The sequence below is a fragment of the Engystomops pustulosus genome, chromosome 7 (genome assembly GCF_040894005.1).
Source record: "Engystomops pustulosus chromosome 7, aEngPut4.maternal, whole genome shotgun sequence".
Taxonomy (NCBI): domain Eukaryota; kingdom Metazoa; phylum Chordata; class Amphibia; order Anura; family Leptodactylidae; genus Engystomops; species Engystomops pustulosus.
In genome coordinates, this window is record NC_092417.1 from 49,333,723 (window position 1) to 49,355,005 (window position 21,283).

The window sequence follows — 21,283 nt, forward strand, 5'->3', positions numbered from 1 at the left end:
GTTCTTCAAATACTATTGCGGAGAACACCGTTCTGCACGCGTGTCTCCGGGACATCTGCGATCTGTTCCGGAGACACGCGTGCAGAACGGTGTTCTCCGCAATAGTATTTGAAGAACAATATGTGTAGAGAACAACTTGCAGATGTTGCCAAACATCTGCAATGTGTTCTTCACTAGAGATGAGCGAACACTAAAATGCTCGGGTACTCGTTATTCGAGACGAACTTTTCCCGATGCTCGAGTGCTCGTCTCGAATAACGAACCCCATTGAAGTCAATGGGAGACTCGAGCATTTTTCAAGGGGACCAAGGCTCTGCACAGGGAAGCTTGGCCAAACACCTGGGAACCTCAGAAAAGGATGGAAACACCACGGAAATGGACAGGAAACAGCAGGGGCAGCATGCATGGATGCCTCTGAGGCTGCATAATCGCAACATTATGCCAAAATTATGGGCAACAGCATGGCCATGACAGAGTGACAGAATGAAGCTAGATAGCATCTAAAACATCCAATAATTGACCCTGACACTATAGGGGACGGCATGCAGAGGCAGCGGCAGCAGGCTAGAGAGTGTCATGGCGACATACCCTAAATGGACTCAGGCTTCAAACCAATGGGTGGCAGAGAGGAACCAAAGGAGGTGAGCAAGAAGCGCTCAAATAATATCGGTACATGATAAAAGTTTGCCAGTATATTTTGTGGATTACACAGCAGGGTGGCGACAAAGTTAACATGGAAGCCATGAAAACAACCCAAAATTCTGCCTGACACAGCTCGTTTGATAAGGGGACCATGTATGGAGGCAGTGAACTAGTAGTAGATTAAAGGTGCTGCAGTTAAAACTATGTTAGTTGGATCTTGGCATGGAGCTGGCGCTCTTCTGCCAGGCGAGCTTTCGCCAATCCAAGCCCCTGTCTATAGGCTACTCCCCAAACAGCACTTCTAAGAACCTTTTGTATAAGATCAAGTGTAGTAGCGTTCTTATAAGTTTAGGATATGGCGGGTGAGGGGAATGTAAACAGCTGCGCAAGAAGCGCTGAAATAATATCGGTTAATCATAAAAGTTTGCCAGTATATTTTGTGGATAACACAGCAGGGTGGCGACAAAGTTAACAACTTTGATGTGGAATCCATGAAAACAACCCAAATTTCTGCCTGACACACCTCGTTTGATAAGGGGAGGATGTATGGAGGCAGCTATATGGACGACTTTTGGAGGTAGCAATGGAGACAACGTGTGGAGGCTGCTATGGAGACAATTTAATTTGGATAGTGCCTGTATGTGGCAGTCCCAAAAAGTTTTCAAACCAGAGGAGCAGGTAGGTGTCCCTCCAGAAAAATGGAATAGATTGAGTGCATGTATGTGGCAGTCCCAAAAAGTTTTCAAACCAGAGGAGCAGGTAGGTGGCCCTCCAGAAAAATGGAATAGATTGAGTGCCTGTATGTGGCAGTCCCAAAAAGTTTTCAAACCAGAGGAGCAGGTAGGTGTCCCTCCAGAAAAATGGAATAGATTGAGTGCCTGTATGTGGCAGTCCCAAAAATGTTTCAAACCAGAGGAGCAGGTAGGTGTCCCTCCAGTAAAATGGAATAGATTGAGTGCCTGTATGTGGCAGTCCCAAAAAGTTTTCAAACCAGAGGAGCAGGTAGGTGTCCCTCCAGAAAAATGGAATAGATTGAGTGCCTGTATGTGGCAGTCCCAAAAATTTTTCAAACCAGAGGAGCAGGTAGGTGGCCCTCCAGTAAAATGGAATAGATTGAGTGCCTGTATGTGGCAGTCCCAAAAATTTTTTAAAACAGAGGACCGGGTAGGTGGCCCTCCAGAAAAATGGAATAGATTGAGTGCCTGTATGTGGCACTCACAAAAATTGTTTCAAACAGAGGACCGGGTAGGTGGCCCTCCAGAAAAATTAAATGCATAAAGTACTATAGCAAGAGCCAGTGGGCCCTGTCAAAAAATAGCCAGTTTCCTCTGCTTTACTGTACAAAGAGGAGGAGAAGGAGGAAAATGAGGAGGAGGAGGAGTGGATCAATTATTCAGGTTGAGCTTCCTTCACCTGGTGGAGATTGGAAATTCTGAGAAATCCAGCCTTTATTCATTTTAATAAGCGTCAGCCTGTCAGCGCTGTCAGTCGACAGGCGTGTACGCTTATCTGTGATGATGCCACCAGCTGCACTGAAAACCCGCTCGGACAAGACGCTAGCGGCAGGGCAGGCAAGAACCTCCAAGGCGTACAGCGCCAGTTCGTGCCACATGTCCAGCTTTGAAACCCAGTAGTTGTAGGGAGCTGTGTGATCATTTAGGACGATGGTATGGTCAGCTACGTACTCCCTCACCATCTTTCTGTAAAGATCAGCCCTACTCTGCCGAGACTGGGGACAGGTGACAGTGTCTTGCTGGGGTGACATAAAGCTGGCAAAAGCCTTGTAAAGCGTACCCTTGCCAGTGCTGGACAAGCTGCCTGCTCGCCTACTCTCCCTCGCTACTTGTCCCGCAGAACTACGCACTCTGCCGCTAGCGCTGTCAGAAGGGAAATACTGTTTCAGCTTGTGCACCAGGGCCTGCTGGTATTCATGCATTCTCACACTCCTTTCCTCTGCAGGGATGAGAGTGGAAAGATTTTGCTTGTACCGTGGGTCCAGGAGAGTGAACACCCAGTAATCGGTGCTGGAATAAATTCTTTGAACGCGAGGGTCACGGGATAGGCAGCCTAGCATGAAATCTGCCATATGCGCCAGAGTACCAACCACTCCCCTCACTGGCCTGACTGTCCATTTCCTCCTCCTCCAACTCCTCCAACTCCTCTTCTTCTGCCCATACACGCTGAACAGTGAAGGACTCAACAATGGTCCCCTTTTGTGTCTCGCCAACATTCTCCTCCTCTTCCTCCTCATCCTCCTCCACCTCCACCTCCTCCGATATGCGCTGAGAAACAGACCTGAGGGTGCTTTGGCTATCAACAAGGGAATCTTCTTCCCCCGTCTCTTGTGACGAGCGCAAAGCTTCCGACTTCATGCTGATCAGAGAGTTTTTCAACAGGCCAAGCAGCGGGATGGTGAGGCTGATGATGGCGGCATCGCCACTGACCATCTGTGTTGACTCCTCAAAGTTACTCAGCACCTGACAGATATCAGACATCCACGTCCACTCCTCATTGTAGACTTGAGGAAGCTGACTGACCTGACTACCACTTCTGGTGGAAGTTGACATCTGGCAGTCTACAATCGCTCTGCGCTGCTGGTAAACTCTGGATAACATGGTCAGTGTTGAATTCCACCTCGTGGGCACGTCGCACAACAGTCGGTGAGCGGGCAGTTGGAGGCGGCGCTGCGCTGCCCTGAGAGTGGCAGCATCTGGGCTGGACTTCCTGAAATGCGCACAGATGCGGCGCACCTTCGTGAGCAAATCAGACAGATTGGGGTATGTCTTGAGGAAACGCTGAACTATCAGATTTAACACATGGGCCAGGCATGGCACATGTGTCAGTCTGCCGAGTTGCAGAGCCGCCACCAGGTTACGGCCGTTGTCACACACAACCATGCCTGGCTTCAGGTTCAGCGGTGCCAGCCACAGATCAGTCTGCGCCGTGATGCCCTGTAATAGCTCTTGGGCGGTGTGCCTTTTGTCGCCTAGGCTCAGCAGTTTGAGCACCGCCTGCTGTCGCTTAGCGACGGCACTGCTGCTGTGCCTAGAGCTACCGACTGATGGCGCCGTGCCCACGGATGGTAGTTCGGAGGAGGAGGTGGAGGAGGGGTGGGAGGAGGAGGAGGCATAGTAGGCCTGAAACACCTGGACCGAGGTAGGCCCCGCAATCCTCGGCGTCGGCAGTATATGACCAGCCCCAGGGTCAGACTCGGTCCCAGCCTCCACCAAGTTAACCCAATGTGCCGTCAGCGATATATAGTGGCCCTGCCCGGCAGCACTCGTCCACGTGTCCGTGGTCAGGTGGACCTTGTCAGAAACGGCGTTGGTCAGGGAACGGGTTATGTTGTCTGACACATGCTGGTGCAGGGCTGGGACGGCACATCGGGAAAAGTAGTGGCGGCTGGGGACCGAATACCGAGGGGCGGCCGCCGCCATGAGGTTGCGAAAGGCCTCGGTCTCTACTAGCCTATAGGGCAGCATCTCCAGGCTAAGCAATCTGGAGATGTGCACATTAAGGGCTTGGGCGTGCGGGTGGGTTGCACTGTATTTGCGTTTCCGCTCCAGCGTCTGGGGTATGGAGAGCTGAACGCTGGTGGATGCTGTGGAGGATCGTGGAGGCGACAATGGGGTTTTTGTGGCAGGGTCCTGGGCAGGGGGCTGACTATCAGCTGACACAGGGGAAGGAGCAGTGGTGTGCACGGCCGGAGGTGAACGGGCTTGTTGCCACTGAGTGGGGTGTTTAGCATTCATATGCCTGCGCATACTGGTGGTAGTTAAGCTAGTAGTGGTGGAACCCCTGCTGAGCCTGGTTTGGCAAATGTTGCACACCACAGTCCGTTGGTCATCCGGTGTTTCCTTAAAGAACCTCCAGACTTCTGAAGATCTAGCCCTCGCCGCAAGAGCCCTCACCACGGGAGCTTCACTAGTTGACACATTTGGCGCTGATGCACCAGCTCTGGCCCTGCCTCTCCGTCTGGCCCCACCACTGCCTCTTCCAACCTGTTCTGGTCGAGGACTCTCCTCCGTCTCAGAAGCACTGTGTTCACCCGGCCTCTCAACCCAGCTTGGGTCTGTCACCTCATCATCCTCCGATCCCTCAGTCTGCTCCCCCCTCGGACTTCCTGCCCTGACAACAACTTCCCCACTGTCTGACAACCGTGTCTCCTCATCGTCGGACACCTCTTTACACACTTCCACTACGTCAAGAAGGTCATCATCACCCACAGACTGTGACTGGTGGAAAACCTGGGCATCGGAAAATTGCTCAGCAGCAACCGGACAAGTGGTTTGTGACTGTGGGAAGGGTCCAGAAAACAGTTCCTCAGAGTATGCCGGTTCAAATGCCAAATTTTCCTGGGAGGGGGCAGACTGGGGGGGAGGAGGCTGAGGTGCAGGAGCTGGAGGAGTGGCGATTTCGGTGACATGGGTGGACTGCGTGGAAGACTGACTGGTGGACAAATTGCTCGAAGCATTGTCAGCAATCCACGACATCACCTGTTCGCACTGTTCTGGCCTCAACAGTGCTCTACCACGAGTCCCAGTAACTTCAGACATGAACCTAGGGAGTGTAGCTCTGCGGCGTTCCCCTGCTCCCTCATAAGCAGGTGGTGTCTCACCCCGGCCAGGACCACGGCCTCTGACCCCTGCAGTAGTTGGACGCCCACGTCCCCGCCCTCGTCCTCTACCCCTAGCCCTCGGGTTAAACATTTTTAAAATGAGAGTTATAGTTTTTTTTTTTTTTTGTGTTTTTGAGTTTTTAAAACCAAACAATGCTATCCTATTGCTATGGCTATTTTCTAGCCAAGTATGAAAGCACACTACTATGCCAGATGAGATGACACTGAGTTATTAAACAAAATAAACGTAAAATAAAAAAGGACAAATGGCAGACTGTGCCTAATTGAAATCCAACCCCTACTAAATTTTCCCACTTCGGTCTTTGCAATGGATATGTGCGTCACTAAGCGCAAAACACAGCGGTCGCAAGTCTCACTACAAATTGCTCACAATTGGCTAGTAGATGCACTGCAGCAAGTACAGCCACCAGCAGATCAACCAGAAATCAAATATATAACGCTACTGTAGGCGTAAGCCGTTTGGATTCTCCTATGGCTATTTTCTAGCCAAGTATGAAAGCACACTACTATGCCAGATGAGATGACGCTGAGTTATTAAACAAAATAAACGTAAAATAAAAAAGGACAAATGGCAGACTGTGCCTAATTGAAATCCAACCCCTACTAAATTTTCCCACTTCGGTCTTTGCAATGGATATGTGCGTCACTAAGCGCAAAACACAGCGGTCGCAAGTCTCACTACAAATTGCTCACAATTGGCTAGTAGATGCACTGCAGCAAGTACAGCCACCAGCAGATCAACCAGAAATCAAATATATAACGCTACTGTAGGCGTAAGCCGTTTGGATTCTCCTATGGCTATTTTCTAGCCAAGTATGAAAGCACACTACTATGCCAGATGAGATGACACTGAGTTATTAAACAAAATAAACGTAAAATAAAAAAGGAAAAATGGCAGACTGTGCCTAATTGAAATCCAACCCCTACTAAATTTTCCCACTTTGGTGTTTGAGGTGGATATGTGTGCCACTAAGAGCTAAACACAACGGTAGCAAGTCCCCCTGCTAATTCCTCACAAAATGGTACTAGATGCAAATAAAAAAAAAAAAAGTAGAACGTTATTGTAGCCCTAAGAAGGGCTGTTGGGTTCTTGGAGAATCACTCCTGCCTAACAGTAAGCTAATAGAACACCCTAACGCTTTCCCTGACCAGCAGCAGCTCTCTCCCTAGCGGCATCCAGACACAGAATGATCCGAGCAGCACGGGCAGCGGCTAGTCTATCCCAGGGTCACCTGATCTGGCCAGCCAACCACTGCTATCGACGTGTAAGGGTACCACGTCATGCTGGGTGGAGTGCAGAGTCTCCTGGCTTGTGATTGGCTCTGTTTCTGGCCGCCAAAAAGCAAAACGGCGGGAGCTGCCATTTTCTCGAGCGGGCGAAGTATTCGTCCGAGCAACGAGCAGTTTCGAGTACGCTAATGCTCGAACGAGCATCAAGCTCGGACGAGCATGTTCGCTCATCTCTATTCTTCACACATATTGTTCTTCAAATACTATTGCGGAGAACACCGTTCTGCACGCGTGTCTCCGGAACAGATTGCAGATGTTCCCGAACATCTGCAATCTGTTCTGCACTGTGTTCTTTCACTGTTTTCTTCAATTAAACAATTAAATTAAATGTTTTAATTGTATCTTTTTACTGTTCTTCACTTTTTTTTTTTAAATTAAATGCTCGTTATCGAGCAGGGCAAATACTCGTCCGAGCAACGAGCCGGTCCGAGTATGCTAATACTCGTCCGAGCATCAAGCTCGGACGAGTATACTCGCTCATCACTACACATTATACATTAAATTTTAGTTTTTTGATTTTTTTATTAAGATTTTTATTGTGCTTTTCTTCTCATGGTGGATGGTTCCAAATAGACTCTATGATGATGCTCCCCTAATAGAAAATATGGAATGGAGTTGACTAAATGAAACCAGCAAACCAGACATCCCACTGGAGACATAGATGAGCTAACATATAGTAAAACAAAACAGTAGATTTTATCCTATTTTATAATTTGCTATTCTTTCATTATATTTTTTATGTTACTTAAACAAATATGGAAAAACTGTGGCGGCCCAAAACCAATAATGACCACATTTCAGAACTGTACATAGACCTGTGTTGTTGATAAGTGCTGTGATGCTTAGTACATTTACACTGTGGGATTCCAGTAGAAAAACATTCCCACTGCATTCCCAGCATGAGATTTTCCACAATTACAGCAAACATTTCTTACTACAACCATCACATTCCATGGCACATTTATTTGAAATCATTAAAAAGTGCAGGTTTGTGTAGGAAGTAATTGGCTTGGAACAAAGATAACTATCACCTGTGGTCTACTTGTTTTTTTCTCTATAACCTTCATGGAAACATAGGCCACAATTAGCAGGTAATAAGTTAACAATGGTCAAGTTGTTTTGGAGGGAAGCAAACATTATTTTTTAGAATTGTGCATTTATTTTTTTTAAAAATATTTAGGGCCACAATATAAATAACTTACAGTTTGTGAAGAAAACTTTGTAAAGAAAGTTTGGTGAGATGGATATAAGATAAAGCTCATGAGTATAGGTTCAGTACCAAGAACAGTGCACAAGGTGGTGAAAACATGCGAATGTATCACTATTTTCTAAAAAAAAAAACTATTGTAGATTTTTTTTTTTACCATGAATAAGGGGGCTGCCATTCCATTACCATAGGCAGCAATAGACTGGAGCCGACATTCTAAGTCTATGGACTTTTTTCTATGCTATGTGAAGATGGGAGATGTAGATAATCTGTGACATAATTTATTGTCAGTAATGGACATAATGGGGCATATTTTCTCAGGGCCTCGTGGTGTAGAAGTAAATAATTGCAAATGCTATCTTATTGCTAGCCCTTGTGATTATTTAGCCCAATCCGCCACCTTCACGCCAGTGTGAAAGGGGGTTTGCAGCCAGCCGAGGGGAGGGTAGGTTCGGCAGTGGGCTGGGGTGGGGCATTACTGTCTCCGCGCCTGCGTACTTGCTGCAGCTGGCAACTTTTCACATGTGATAAGATGCCGGCTGCGCCCCTCCCAATACATCGAGAGGCGTCAGTCTCTTGATGTATCATGCTGTAAAAAAGCAGCGCTGGGGCGATCATACGCTTGCGCGCCGGCATGTGATAATTATCCCACAATGAGGGGATTTCTATAGAAGTGGAATCTTCTATTATAATCCTGCCTTTGTGTGCCTTGTCCATGGTTCTGAAACTTACTCATAGAGGGACATTTATCAGGGCTTGTATGCCATCTCCACACCAAGTGGGCGTGGAAGAGGTGTGAAGACTGGATTGGGGCTTATTTGCATGGTTTTTGCAAAAAAACAACAGATACATAGGGAGGTCTTAGTCTCTTGATCTATCTGTGTCAGAGGGACGGGGTTTATATCATATGTCTCCCCGAAAAAGTTAATCTTAAGTCAATATCACCAAAGCAACTTTTCTAGGATTTTTGGGGGGTGAGACAGAATGAGGTTTCTTTTTGGAAATAGTGGAAAAATAAAGACCCGCAGAGCTGAGACATCGGGGCTCATTTACTAATGGTCTGCGGACCGCACAAACAAAGGATATTCTGACGCTTTCTGATTTGCGCTGCATTTAAAAGGGGATCGTGTCGCACGCGTTCGGATTTTGTCGCAATTGCGTCGGCTTTCATGTGACAGAAATCGGGGGGGGGGGGGGGGCGGTCCGTCAGACGATCCGACTGATTCGGACTAAGCGCAGGATTTAAGTTTACAATTGCGCTGCAAGACAATTCACTTACATGCACCGGAAAGAAGATGGTGAACTCCGGCGGACCTGAGTGGGGAGCGACACATGCAGGATCTCGGGCGCACAATCTACGTGAATCGCGGCACAATGCATGATCGTCAGACATTCCGGATCGGGGATCGCGACATGGACAGACTAAGTAAATGTGCCCCATTGAGTATGGAAGTGTGGATCTATTCACTGGAGAACATTGAGTGAGTTGGTGCCTTAGAAGAGAGCTTGTAAGGGGTTAAAGTAGAGCTTTGCAATCAGTGACCATATTGTAGCTGGCCTAAAATGGGTTGGGGCACAATGTAGATAGGACATAAGAAATAGCTGTAATCATTTATTCCGAATTCTTCCTTATTTTTACACTTCTACAGAAAGGTCCAATATGGCATTCAACTGCGACAATGTTGTATGTGGTACTCTAATCCTTTGTATAGGTATCCAAAATAGTTGCAATTCAAGATAATATGAAGAAAAAGGGATGGCATGCACCAATCTTAGGCTGCATTCACATTAACGTGTGCCCGCCAAACCATAGCACGGTGGGAACACGGCAGAACCAGAGGGAGGAGGAGGGGGTGAGCGCTCACCCCTGCCCCTCTCCATAGAGGAACATGGCGCAAAGCACCGTATTCCGAGAAAGGATAGCACATGTCCTATATTTTTCATGGGGTACGGAACGGTACTTTCGCGGCACCGTACCACTCCCGTAGTGGCGCTGAGCGCCCGTTGGCATCTATGGGGGACGTATATAGACTGTATATACGTTGGACGTATATAGTTCCTCCATACGGCAGTGTGGATGCAGCCTTAAGATATATTTTGTGAATCATAAAATCAAACTATTTAAGCTCCATTTTGTGACTAATGACATTGAGTTTTGTTACATTCATTTATTTTTAGCATTATGGTTTTTTGTATCAGACATTTATATTCCTGGAATACAATTTTAATGTTATTAAAGTTTTCAATAGCAACCTGGCAGGGATAGCAGGTAAAATACTTGGTATAAACAGTAGATTTTAATATATTTGTGATTCCTATACTGTGATATGTAAAATAAGGCAAGCTGCATTTTGTCAGTTCCCCGGATACCAATAAAAGCCTTTATCTTAGCCGGTGTCAGACTGAAGTGGGTCATCAAGTGACAGCTCCGGAGATGTGTGTGCAAGATAGCCCTGGCCTACAGCACAGATGCCAAGTGTTTACTTTGTGACTATATCATCTTATACTCCAGAGTGTTATCATTGTAAATTGCTTCCAATTAATGTGTGTTTATCTCCAGCAGGGATTCTGAAATGGCTGACCAATACTGAGCAAGTATATTATCTGTGACTTATTCCCTCACTATCAGCAATAAAGTCATAACAATCTCCAGGTCCACAGCAAAAATAGTAATGGACGGATTTGACAAAGCATTATCTGATAGGATATCCCCTGGAGGTTGCCAATGCACTATATTAATAAGTAATTTTATTTTTATGTTTTCTATCTATATTTGTGTTATAATATGCCACAGGGGCGGTAAATGGAATGTATCATTAGAAAATAACATTAATAAATAATAGATATTCCAGCTCTCGAACTCCTTACTATCGATATATTAATAATAACATCAATAAGTATAAAGTATTATTAAAGTTTCACAAATGTGGCACATGAGATATTAATGTCTGGAGTGTAAATGGGACTTTTTAGTAAAAAGTCACAAATTTGGGTTTTGCCCATGCCAATAAGGAACTGGAGTGGATTGGTGGTTTTCTGAAAAGTCTGTCCATCAACTTTGAAATCACTTGACCAACATAAAGTTGTCAGACGTGAAAAATGCTGTGAGTTGGCAAAAAGTTGCAAATTTTGCTCAAAACAGCACATACAATTATGAGACATTTTGATGACAGAAAACTAGTGTGTGTAATGGTGGGGAGCAGGATATAAGTTAAATTATCAAGATACATCTATTAAATGTTCTGCACCCCTTTATTGATATGTAAAGTGAAGCCTCCTGTCTTTTACCTCATCAGCCACACATTCCTGTCCATAACATAAATGCAAATTGAGGGTCATGTGATCTTTATCTTGTCATGAGCAATCACCCTGCCATGAGCAATCACCCTGCCAATCAGCCTTTTTAAGTCAACTATTTTTAGCAAGGCTTTTCCTATACATTTTCATGCACTTTTTCTAGTTACAGGTATATACGAAAGTGAGTGACTATGTACTGTACAATGTAAACCTTTGACAGTGACTTTTGAATTGCAGGGAACAAATGTTCCTGGCTTTCTGCCTAATCCCCACTGCTGCCACTGTCACAGCTACATCCATTTCCTATGGGTATAATTGAAGACACACTCTTTCCAGTAAATGCAAATAACATGCCCTAGAAAATCCTAGTGGAATATTGTAAAGGGTCAAATTTAACACCTAGCCACTCGGTTCTTGACTGCTACTATAAGTCTGAGTCATATATGTCAGTTGGGGGTGATCTGATCATTCCTTTATGACTATTGTGTGCATGATCATGATTAACCTCAGAATGCCAAGCCACTTGATGGTATTTGATTACAAAAAGGGTATTTAGTCACTGTGTGGTTGCATTATTTTAACGTGTGAAACACATTTAGGCTTCCTTAAAGGGGTTTTCCAGGAATCCTAAAAAATCCCTAGTGTTACTGGTGGGGGTGACTAAAAAAGATAAAAAGTGCATGTACCCTGCTCTGGCTGCCAGTTTCATCATTCTGGTGATATTCAACCTTCCAAACTTCACTCCATGGTTGACACAAAGTGGGCCCTGTGACCCCTGGTACATGTGGCCGAGCTATCAGTGCCGAGACTGGAAGAGAACGGGAATGCTGGAACCAGTAGCTGAAGAGGGGAGCTATACTTTCTAATTTTGGGTCACCTCTGTCTCTGCCCGAAGGTGGTTTTAAAGATTTTTTGGAATTCCTATGACATAGATTTCTACAAACACTTTGTTTCCATAAGCTTACCTCATCCACGTTTTCAAAGGCATTGATGATATCATATGGTAAGCATGACAATAAGTCAATGACAAACCATGTTTTCAAGTAGTTCATTCTTATAAGTTTGGGATCAGAAATAACTTCTCCTCCAGGTCCAACAAAAGTTGTATGAAAGTTCAAAACTATATCAACAAGGAAAATAACATCCACCACACTGTCCAGCACCAGCCAGGCAATGTTGTTCTGCTTTGTCTTGAAGGAGACGTTGTAAGGAACCATGATTGCCGTGTAGAAGGTAAGTATTAGGATCACCCAGTCCCAGGTGGTCTTGAAAGCACAATAGTGCAGTATAATGTGTGGTGGTGTTTTTGGTGCTTCTTGTTTGTATTGAGGGAGGATGTCTGATCCAAGCTGGAGAACCTGCATGAGATAAGAAACCATATGAAGCATTTGTAAAATAACATTTCTGTTTGTTTCTGAATAATTCAGATTTTCAGGACTACTGGACCTGATGGCTGTACTCTATAGGTTCACTACCTTAGCCATTTATATAGCTTATTTATCCTGAATTTATACATTGATGCAGTCTGTCTAATTTCCATACACCCTTGTTACATTTTTCCACTAAGAACCCTTATCAGTAGGCAAAATATATCAGTCCCATAGAAGTAAATAGAGTAGTGGCTCACTATTTTGTATTAATTTGTGGCACTTGCACACCCAACAGATGGACCCCCAGCAATTAGACACTCGATCCTTAAAAACTATGCACAGTAGATAAGTGTCATTTGTCTAGAGACTTCTCTGATAAGGACATCAAGGGTCCCTATCCAGAGGTATCCAACAGTACAATAGATATCTGAAGTATCAAACACTATTCTGCTCAGCAAACCTGTCTTATCTATACAACTTGGTAAACATCATACGGGACATGAGACAGTTTATTACTGTTCTCATAAAAAGGAAATACAATACTGCCACAGTTCTAGATTCTTGAAGATTAGATGTTTTATCATGTGCCAGTGAACCAGTTTTCCATTATTGCAAATAAAGATTTGTTTATATGGATTATTCAGAGTGATAAAAACCACACATTGTTCAGGCAGTCATGCTTGATGTTTCCGCTCTTTGATGTAAGTCTAAAATAAGCCCAAACAGTGTGCACATCGGTAGAATAACAGTAAATGGAAAATTAAGCTCTGTCTTTCTATCTATCATGAATCTTTTATATATATATATATATATATATATATATATATATATATATATATATCTATCAAGAATTCACATTACATTTATAGTTGAACAAAAAAATCAACATGCATTAATATATTGTGGTCATGCCATCACCATCTGAATTCCATCAAGAATTTCTTGTGACTCTATTTCCAAGTACAACAATGTATGGTACATTAACCAATCCTGGTATTTATGAACAAAAAACAACATTTTAATAATGTCAATAAATTCTCTAACATCCTTGTAACTCTCCAAACCCTGAATTTCATGCTGAATTTCTTGCGACTACATTTCTATCAGAATCATCAACCCCAATCTCTTGCATTCAGCAATAGCACTTTGCTGCACGTAGCGCATAAGGAACACAACAGTCAGTGATTTTATCCCATAAATTCTTTGCTCATGTCACAACCTCTTGCAGTATCTACATGATCTACTAATACTAATGTATGGTGTGTGGGGAGCTGCAGCATTGGCTGTCCCTAGTTCTAATTTTCAAGGGGTGACCATATATTTCTAAGCTTGAACAAAAAATTGTAATAGGTCTTACTTTTAGGGAAACACAGAAATCTATTTATCTATCTAAAAACAATCAAAATGAAAAAGGATCCTGAATAGGGTCTGAAATAAAGTACCCACCAATTTTTAAAGTAAAGGGGTGTTCCATTTTCGGCAAATTAATGTTATTGCTTGTATGATAAAAAGTTATACAATTTTCCAATATACTTTCTGTATCAATTCCTCACCGTTTTCTAGATCTCTGCTTGCTGTCATTCTATAGGAAGCTTCTATGTTTACTTCTAGTGCACAGAAATCTGACCATGGTCACACAGGTGCACGGCCCGTTATACCACACAGCTCTGATTAATCTCTGATACTAACGAGCCACGCACCTGTGTGACCACGGTCAGATTTCTGTCCACTAGAAGTAAACATAGAAGTTTTCTATAGAATGACAGCAAGCAGAGATCTAGAAAACTGCAAAGAATTGATACAGAAAGTGTATTGGAAAATTGTATAACTTTTTTTTGATACAAACAATAACATTTATTTGCCGAAATGGGAATACCCCTTTAACTCTTGGAGGCAGCCTCATTTTTTTTATCTATCTATCTATCTATCTATCTATCTATCTATCTATCTATCTATCTATCATTTATTAAATCAATTATTTATCTATATCACGTATCTTCCTATCTATCCATCCATGTAGCTAAAATGTCTATATCTATGTAATATATATTTGTCACTAATCTATTAACAAATCTACATTTATATATTTCTTTACTATTTTTTTCTTTACTAACTTTGTGTATATGTTGTAACTAGAGATGAGCAAGCACTAAAATGCTCGGGTGCTCGTTATTCGAGACGAACTTTTCCAGATGCTCGAGTGCTCGTCTCGAATAACGAGCCCCATTGAAGTCAACGGGAGACCCGAGCATTTTTTTAATAAAACTGAACAGTAAAAGAACAGTGCAAAAAAAAAATTCCAGATGTTTGCAGATGTTTTACTTGTAAGAACACATTGAAATAACACTATTCTTCACTTTGCAGGTGTTCGCGCGTGTCTCCCGCTAAGTTAGGAGATGTGCACGAACATCTGGAATGTGAAGAATAGTGTTCTTTCAATGTGTTCTGCACTTAAATGGTCCTGTGTTCACTGTTTTTAATGTTTTAATTCTATTCTTCACATTGCAGGTGTGCGCGCGTGTCTCCCGATGCTAATACTCGACCAAGCAGTATACTCGGACGAGTATACTCGCTCATCTCTAGTTGTAACCCTTATTCTTGGTTTTACTGTATATTTATCTATCTAACCATTAGGCACTCAACATAAGTCCTTCCTGTATACAACACAAAAAGATGTCCATACAAATTGATGCTGAGATTATATCAGGTTAGTTTAATAAATGTCAACCATTACCTGGAATTTTATCTCTCACTATAGAGTCTCAGGAGACAGTCACCCCCCCCCCCCCCCACTACAGACGCCTACAGGAATCTCAGTGTAGCTACCCCCAGGGATGGCTGTGCTTCAGTAAGAACATCAAACAACTTTCTATTTTAGGGACTGTTTATCTAGAGAAGAAAAATCAACAAATATATGGATTTGGGTTGCTCGGTTACATATTAACATTTATGGATGGAGCTGCGAACACGTCTAAGTGGATGACAGACACCCTTGCCTTTAAGTAAAAAGAGCTACTTTTATCTTACATTTTGATTAGGTTCCAAAGGCTAACAACACGCAGTGAATTATTAATTGGGGCAATCTAAGGATCTCATCAGTGCATGAATCATGCAGTACAGGACAGTCCATGTCCTATTACACACTATGCGCAAGGCAGGCTCGAAGCGTAACCTTACCCCAGGGGGGATTAATTACAGATGTGCAAAGAAAAGGATGTCATATCAATCTACCAAACACAAAGAATTTGGAGAAAGTGCTAAATTATCTGATGTGCCTTAAACTGTTACAAAACTGTTGTCAGGAAAGCGAAGGTTAAATCTACAAAATAACCTTAAAAAAAACTATTTCTGAAAGCGGCAAAGAAAACCGAGGTGTCTCTCCGAGTCATAGCATGTAAACTAAAGCTTTTATACCTCACAAAGACACTAATTTTAGAAAGGCAATCAAAAATTATTGTTATTGTAATTAGGCACAGGCGTGCAATAAAGAACCTTTGTACTACCGGGAAAACGTGTTTGAAGTGAATTGGACTAGAAACCTCTCATAATAAATAGAAAAAAATATCAAATGCATTAATTGTTCTGCAATTGTATTTAGGCTGAAATAACCAATGAACACATAGAAAAATGTAACACTAAGGATTAGTTTTCATGGCTGAGGATTATAGACTCACGTAAAGAGTATAACCCACCTTAGAAGACCTACAGAATCGGTGTATTTTTGGGCAGCCTATTTTAATGGGAACCATGCAATACCTTATTTCCCCTGTGGTGGTGCTGAAGGGGGATATTACAATTGATCAGCGGATATTTCAGGAGCAGGACTCACTGGGGCAGAAATATTAAGGTAAATGTTCTAGTATATGTGCCATACTGGTCTACCTATTCTACACCAGATCCTTGACCAACAAGTGGTAAAGGGTGGTGGCTTTCATAAGGGGCTATAGTTTAAAATGTGGCAATGTGCTCCAATATGTATGTGCAAGATTCAGAAATAGCTGAAAGTTTCTTTGTAACATGTCAGGCTAAATTTACATCATGTATTTGTGATATTTAAAATTTATATGCTAGGAGAGCTACACTGAACTTATTCCTAGATATATAGTGGCATGATGAAGGCATCCTTAATGCCTCTGTACACAAAGTAGAGTTTCCATCCTTCAGAAAATACAGAATATAAAGACACAGCAAGCTATGTCTTTCCATACTGCTTCTTCCTTCTGACAACCATGTTCATGCAGCGGAGGCTATAACAGCCTATGTGGGACGGATGTACAGTGTTGCATCCATCCACCACCCTCCACTGAATGTATGCCCAGGGATGTCTCCAGTTGCTACTGATGTTCACTCCTCCTGCCACTTTCATCAGCATATATTGGGATACATACATTGGGAATCAGCCTATCATATCCTTACATCAGAGGGCTTCAGAATGATGGGAACATAGCCTTAATAAGTGATTAAACCAATACCATATGAGTGTTCTCAGATGTTGATACTTTTTATTGGCTAACCAGTAGCTCTCTAACTGCAAAAGATATTGAAAAATTGTGTCACTCCTTCAGCTCATAGGTAATATAAAAACAAGGCAGATTAAAGTCTTCTAATATTAGTTACTGTAATAAATCATGTGCATTACAACACTGTGTAGAATGAGGTTGCACTTGTCCTAGACGCTATCAATGACTATGATCAAATCAGCAAACCTAACAAAAAGTGTCTACCATACAAAGTTCATCAGACTACTGAAGCGTTTCGTGAAAATTATGAAAACCTAAAGTTTCATTTCTTTAAATTATAGTCTAGTTTACATGATAATGTTGGACTCTTGGTTGCCATTTCTATGGTATGGAATATCTAAGCATGGAGATCCACAGTCTTTATTAGAGTCAGAGAGAAATTTAGGTAACTCAATAGATGGTTCTTTGTGCTTTGATTTCTAGGCAAAGGAAATTCCCAAGCAAAGGAATCATATATGATGCCTTATCTAATGGAATTGTGGTATTTCTCCTTGGAAATCCTCAAATAATAATTAATAACATATCATTAGAGTACAAAACAATTGTGGTTTCTGCAACCTGTTACATTCCATTAATTATTTTTTGTTTTAGCTAATAGAATACTTTTATTAAAACACTGGAATTCTGATAGTATACAATTCAGATTTTATCATAGAAATAATGGGAGAAACACGTTGTGGAGCAGTACTTCCTTCACAGAGGATCTGCTGAATCTGTCTGGCCACTGACCTACTTCAGTGCTTCAGTTTCTCTACTTAATAAGTAATTAAGCTGTGAACTTTGTGAAGTGTCTCTTTAAGTACCTGGCCTTACAGTGGCCTTCAAAATGCAAATATAGAGATCCATCAAAAACAATTGGTGGTTTGAGAGAAAGAACAGAAATGGTGACAGTAAAAGATAAAATCAACACCCCATGAAGTCAAGTGCTAGGTGTTGGATCTCCTGCAATATGATATTGATGAGATATTCTTATAATGAGTAATACTTTTAACCTGAAAACCCTTTAATTGGATTAAATCTACATTTAAAGGCAATGTTTCTCAATGCCTGCCTCTGCCATCTTGGTTTCTATGAGTGAGGTCTCATCCTCACAAGGTGTTGACATTATCAATTCCAGTGCTACTGATCAGTCATGCGAAGTATGGTACAGAACTCATTAATGTCCAGATACTAGGATTTATATGCTAAGTGGCTTACTTCATTATGAAGAACCTAATCCATTTCATACATATCACCTGCTTCTATGCAGTTTTCACTACAAAAAGTACAGCCTACAATGGGCTCGGAAAGTGTTTAGACCCTTTGAAATTTTTCACTCTTTGTTTCATTGCAGCCAATTTTTTTTTGCTCGTTAATTTATTGAACAATAATAACATGGTCATAATTATTTAGACCCTTTGCTGTGACACTTACATTTAACTCACATGCTGTCCATTTCTTTCTGATCTTCCTTGAGATCTACTCCTTCATTGGAGCCCAGCTATGTTTGAATAAACTGATTGGACTTAATTAGGAAAGGCACATGTCAGAGCACATGAGAACACAAGAGGTCTAAGGAACTGCCCAAAGAGCTCAGAGACATAAATGGGGCAAGGTACATATCTAGCCAAGGTTAGACTGGGCTGGGTTAGCCTGGGCTGAAGGTTGACCTTGCAACAAGATAATGACCATAAGCACACAGCTAAAATAAAGCAGTGGCTTCAGAATCTGTGACCATTCCCGACTGGCCCAGCCAGAGCACTGACCTAAACCCAATTGAGCATCTCTGGAGAGACTTGAAAATTTCTTCTACCAACATTTACCATCCGACCTTAGGGAACTAGAGAAGGATCTGCAAAGAAGAACCAGCGGATCCCCAAATCCAGGTGTGACAAACTTGCTTTGTCATTCTGAAGAAGACTCATAGGGGCATATTTATCAGGACCCCTGCGCACCGCCAGTGGCGCAGAGGCCCTGAAATAATCGCAAATGCAAATGCACGAGCGCCAGCGTATGATAAATATCCCCCATAGTATTCTTCCTCAAAAGCTGGTTCTACCCAATACTGAACAAAAGGGGATGAATACTTATGACCATGTGATATTTGAGTTTTTCTTGTTTAATAAATTAGAAAAAATATTGACATGGGATGCAGAGTGTACATTAATGAACAAAGAAAATTACTTTTTTGATCTTACCAATTGGCTGCAATCAAACAAAGAATGAAAAATGTAAAGGGGTCTGAATACTTTCGGTACCCACCGTAAGTATTATAACTAATGTACTTGACCATTAAACGCAAAGAAGCAACATAGGAGAAGAAACAAATAAACTCTTACTTCGGCTAATCTGGAATGTTTGTGGACCACCTCGGCTTTGTTCATAGGAGTCAACTGCTGCAAAACACTGCGACTGTTCGTCAATGCACGGGTTAAACGGGCAAATTTTGTCCATCCTTTAAAGAAAACAAAAATAGTAATGGTAATTTATGAATATCTTTGAGCATTGGTAAATACCAATTCTGCAAATATGTTAAATAAGTTAGGACTTATCAGATGCTTCAGCTGTGAGTCAATAATACATGAAATCATACTATAGCAATCCCTCGTATATTGCATTTAGCTGTAAGGACCAGTTAAGAAAATTCTCCAATGTGATAGTTGTTTGTAGCCACTCATTAAAGAAGGTCTTCAAAGAGATCATATATTATACCACTATTTTAATCAACACTTTAAGATAGTACTAATCCCAAATATATTTTAGACAACTTAATGCATCCTTTTCACATCCTTAATAAATTTATAATTGTCATTTTACAACCTTCATGCAAGTGCGGCTGTGAGAGATGAAATTATTTTTATGTTCTTCATTTTCTTTTAAAAATTCTTCATTTACAATTAATTTATCAGCAAAACTTTCCCTGGAAAAATCAAAATAAAAGAAATCTGCCATCAAAGTCAAGAATGATAAACCAATGACAGCCACTGTAATCTTCTTATATGTATTATCCATGACCTCTTTCCTTCTAAAATCAACATAAAAAAATATGCTAATGAAGCATCCTGGGGGTATTACCAGAGCCCCTCTGTGTCTTAGCATCACAGGCTAATACACTGTGCAAGGAGCATGCCCCCCCTTCCACTGTGGACTGAAAATTCCTCTACTGCTGTGAGATTACATCAGGCACGGGGAGTTGGAAGTGCTGAAGGAGCAGGAGAGGAGGTGGAGATAGTGTAACAGCCAGTGAAACTACAGCACGTTGGGACTTTGTATGACACTTCCCCCAAGCCCTTCTGGATCATTCAAATACTTTTAAAAGTTGATTTTAGAAGGAAATAAATATAAGTAGATTACCACAGTCACAGTGCCTGGATCTATGAGTAAGTGTCCCTGGTTTATCAGGATGGATTTGGAAAGCAGTTTTCCAGATTTCCTGCAAATAGTTTTTTCCAGGCTCAAATATTGATGATATATCCCAGTGATGGCGAACCTATGGCACCTGTGCCAGAGGTGGCGCTCAGAGCCCTCTCCAAGGACACTCATGCCACCCCAGCACAGTTCATAAGACAGGACTCAACCCTTCTTCAATATGATGAAGCCTAAGATGTGGTGTGCTCAGTGATATTTTAAAGCAACACATCCTTGGCTGCCTGGAACAACAGAACGAGCATTTGCATTGGGGCTCCTTCTCTGGGCCCCACATTTCTTCCTTTTCTGGGGAACCTGGGGGGTCAGTGGGGGTTATTTACTAAGGGCCAGAATAGCTCTTTTTCGTCGGGTTTCCCGAAGATTACTGCGCCAAATTGCCCCGTGTTTTTGGCGCATGTGATCGGATTGTGCCACCCGACGGATTCGGAAAAAATGCAGTATTTTAAAAAAAAACCTGTGTCGCTTGACACGCGCTTACCTGCACCCAGGATAGGATGGTAAACTCCGGCGGACTTCAGCGGAGCAGCGACACCTGGTGGACATTGGGTGCACTACCTTAGTGAATCGCCGGAAGACCTGAATCCTTGACCGAGAGAACACGCCGCTGGATCGCGACAGGACCGGGTAAGTAAATGTGCCCCAATATTTCTCTTTCTACTTTGCACTTTATTGGTGTCCACTGGACACCAATACGATTGAAAACTATGACAAAGCAGGAAGCAATAAGTTACTTCTTGAATTGCAATGTTGGCATTTTACGATAAATAAGTAGGTTTTAGCTGTAGTTTGGGCACAGGGTTTCTAAAAGGTTTATCATCACTGACCTACCTATAAAGATTTCCTTTATCCCATTTTGTGCAATCCTATGTCTGTTATCACTGGAAATATATCCAGAAATTTGCTGTAGAAT

The 21,283-nt window shown here is 42.4% G+C and overlaps 1 protein-coding gene across 5 annotated transcripts in view; it reads right to left on the reverse strand.

The window, feature by feature from the left end:
- Positions 1-21,283, reverse strand: part of KCNH5 (potassium voltage-gated channel subfamily H member 5) — a 259,762-nt gene that overhangs the window by 154,948 nt on the left and 83,531 nt on the right. For all 5 annotated transcript variants that reach the window (XM_072115836.1, XM_072115835.1, XM_072115834.1 and 2 more), the window contains 2 exons: positions 19,284-19,399; positions 12,041-12,433 (listed from right to left, as the gene is read on the reverse strand). In XM_072115836.1, coding sequence (XP_071971937.1) covers positions 12,041-12,433; positions 19,284-19,399 — 509 coding nt within the window. The remainder of the gene's footprint in view (positions 1-12,040; positions 12,434-19,283; positions 19,400-21,283) is intronic.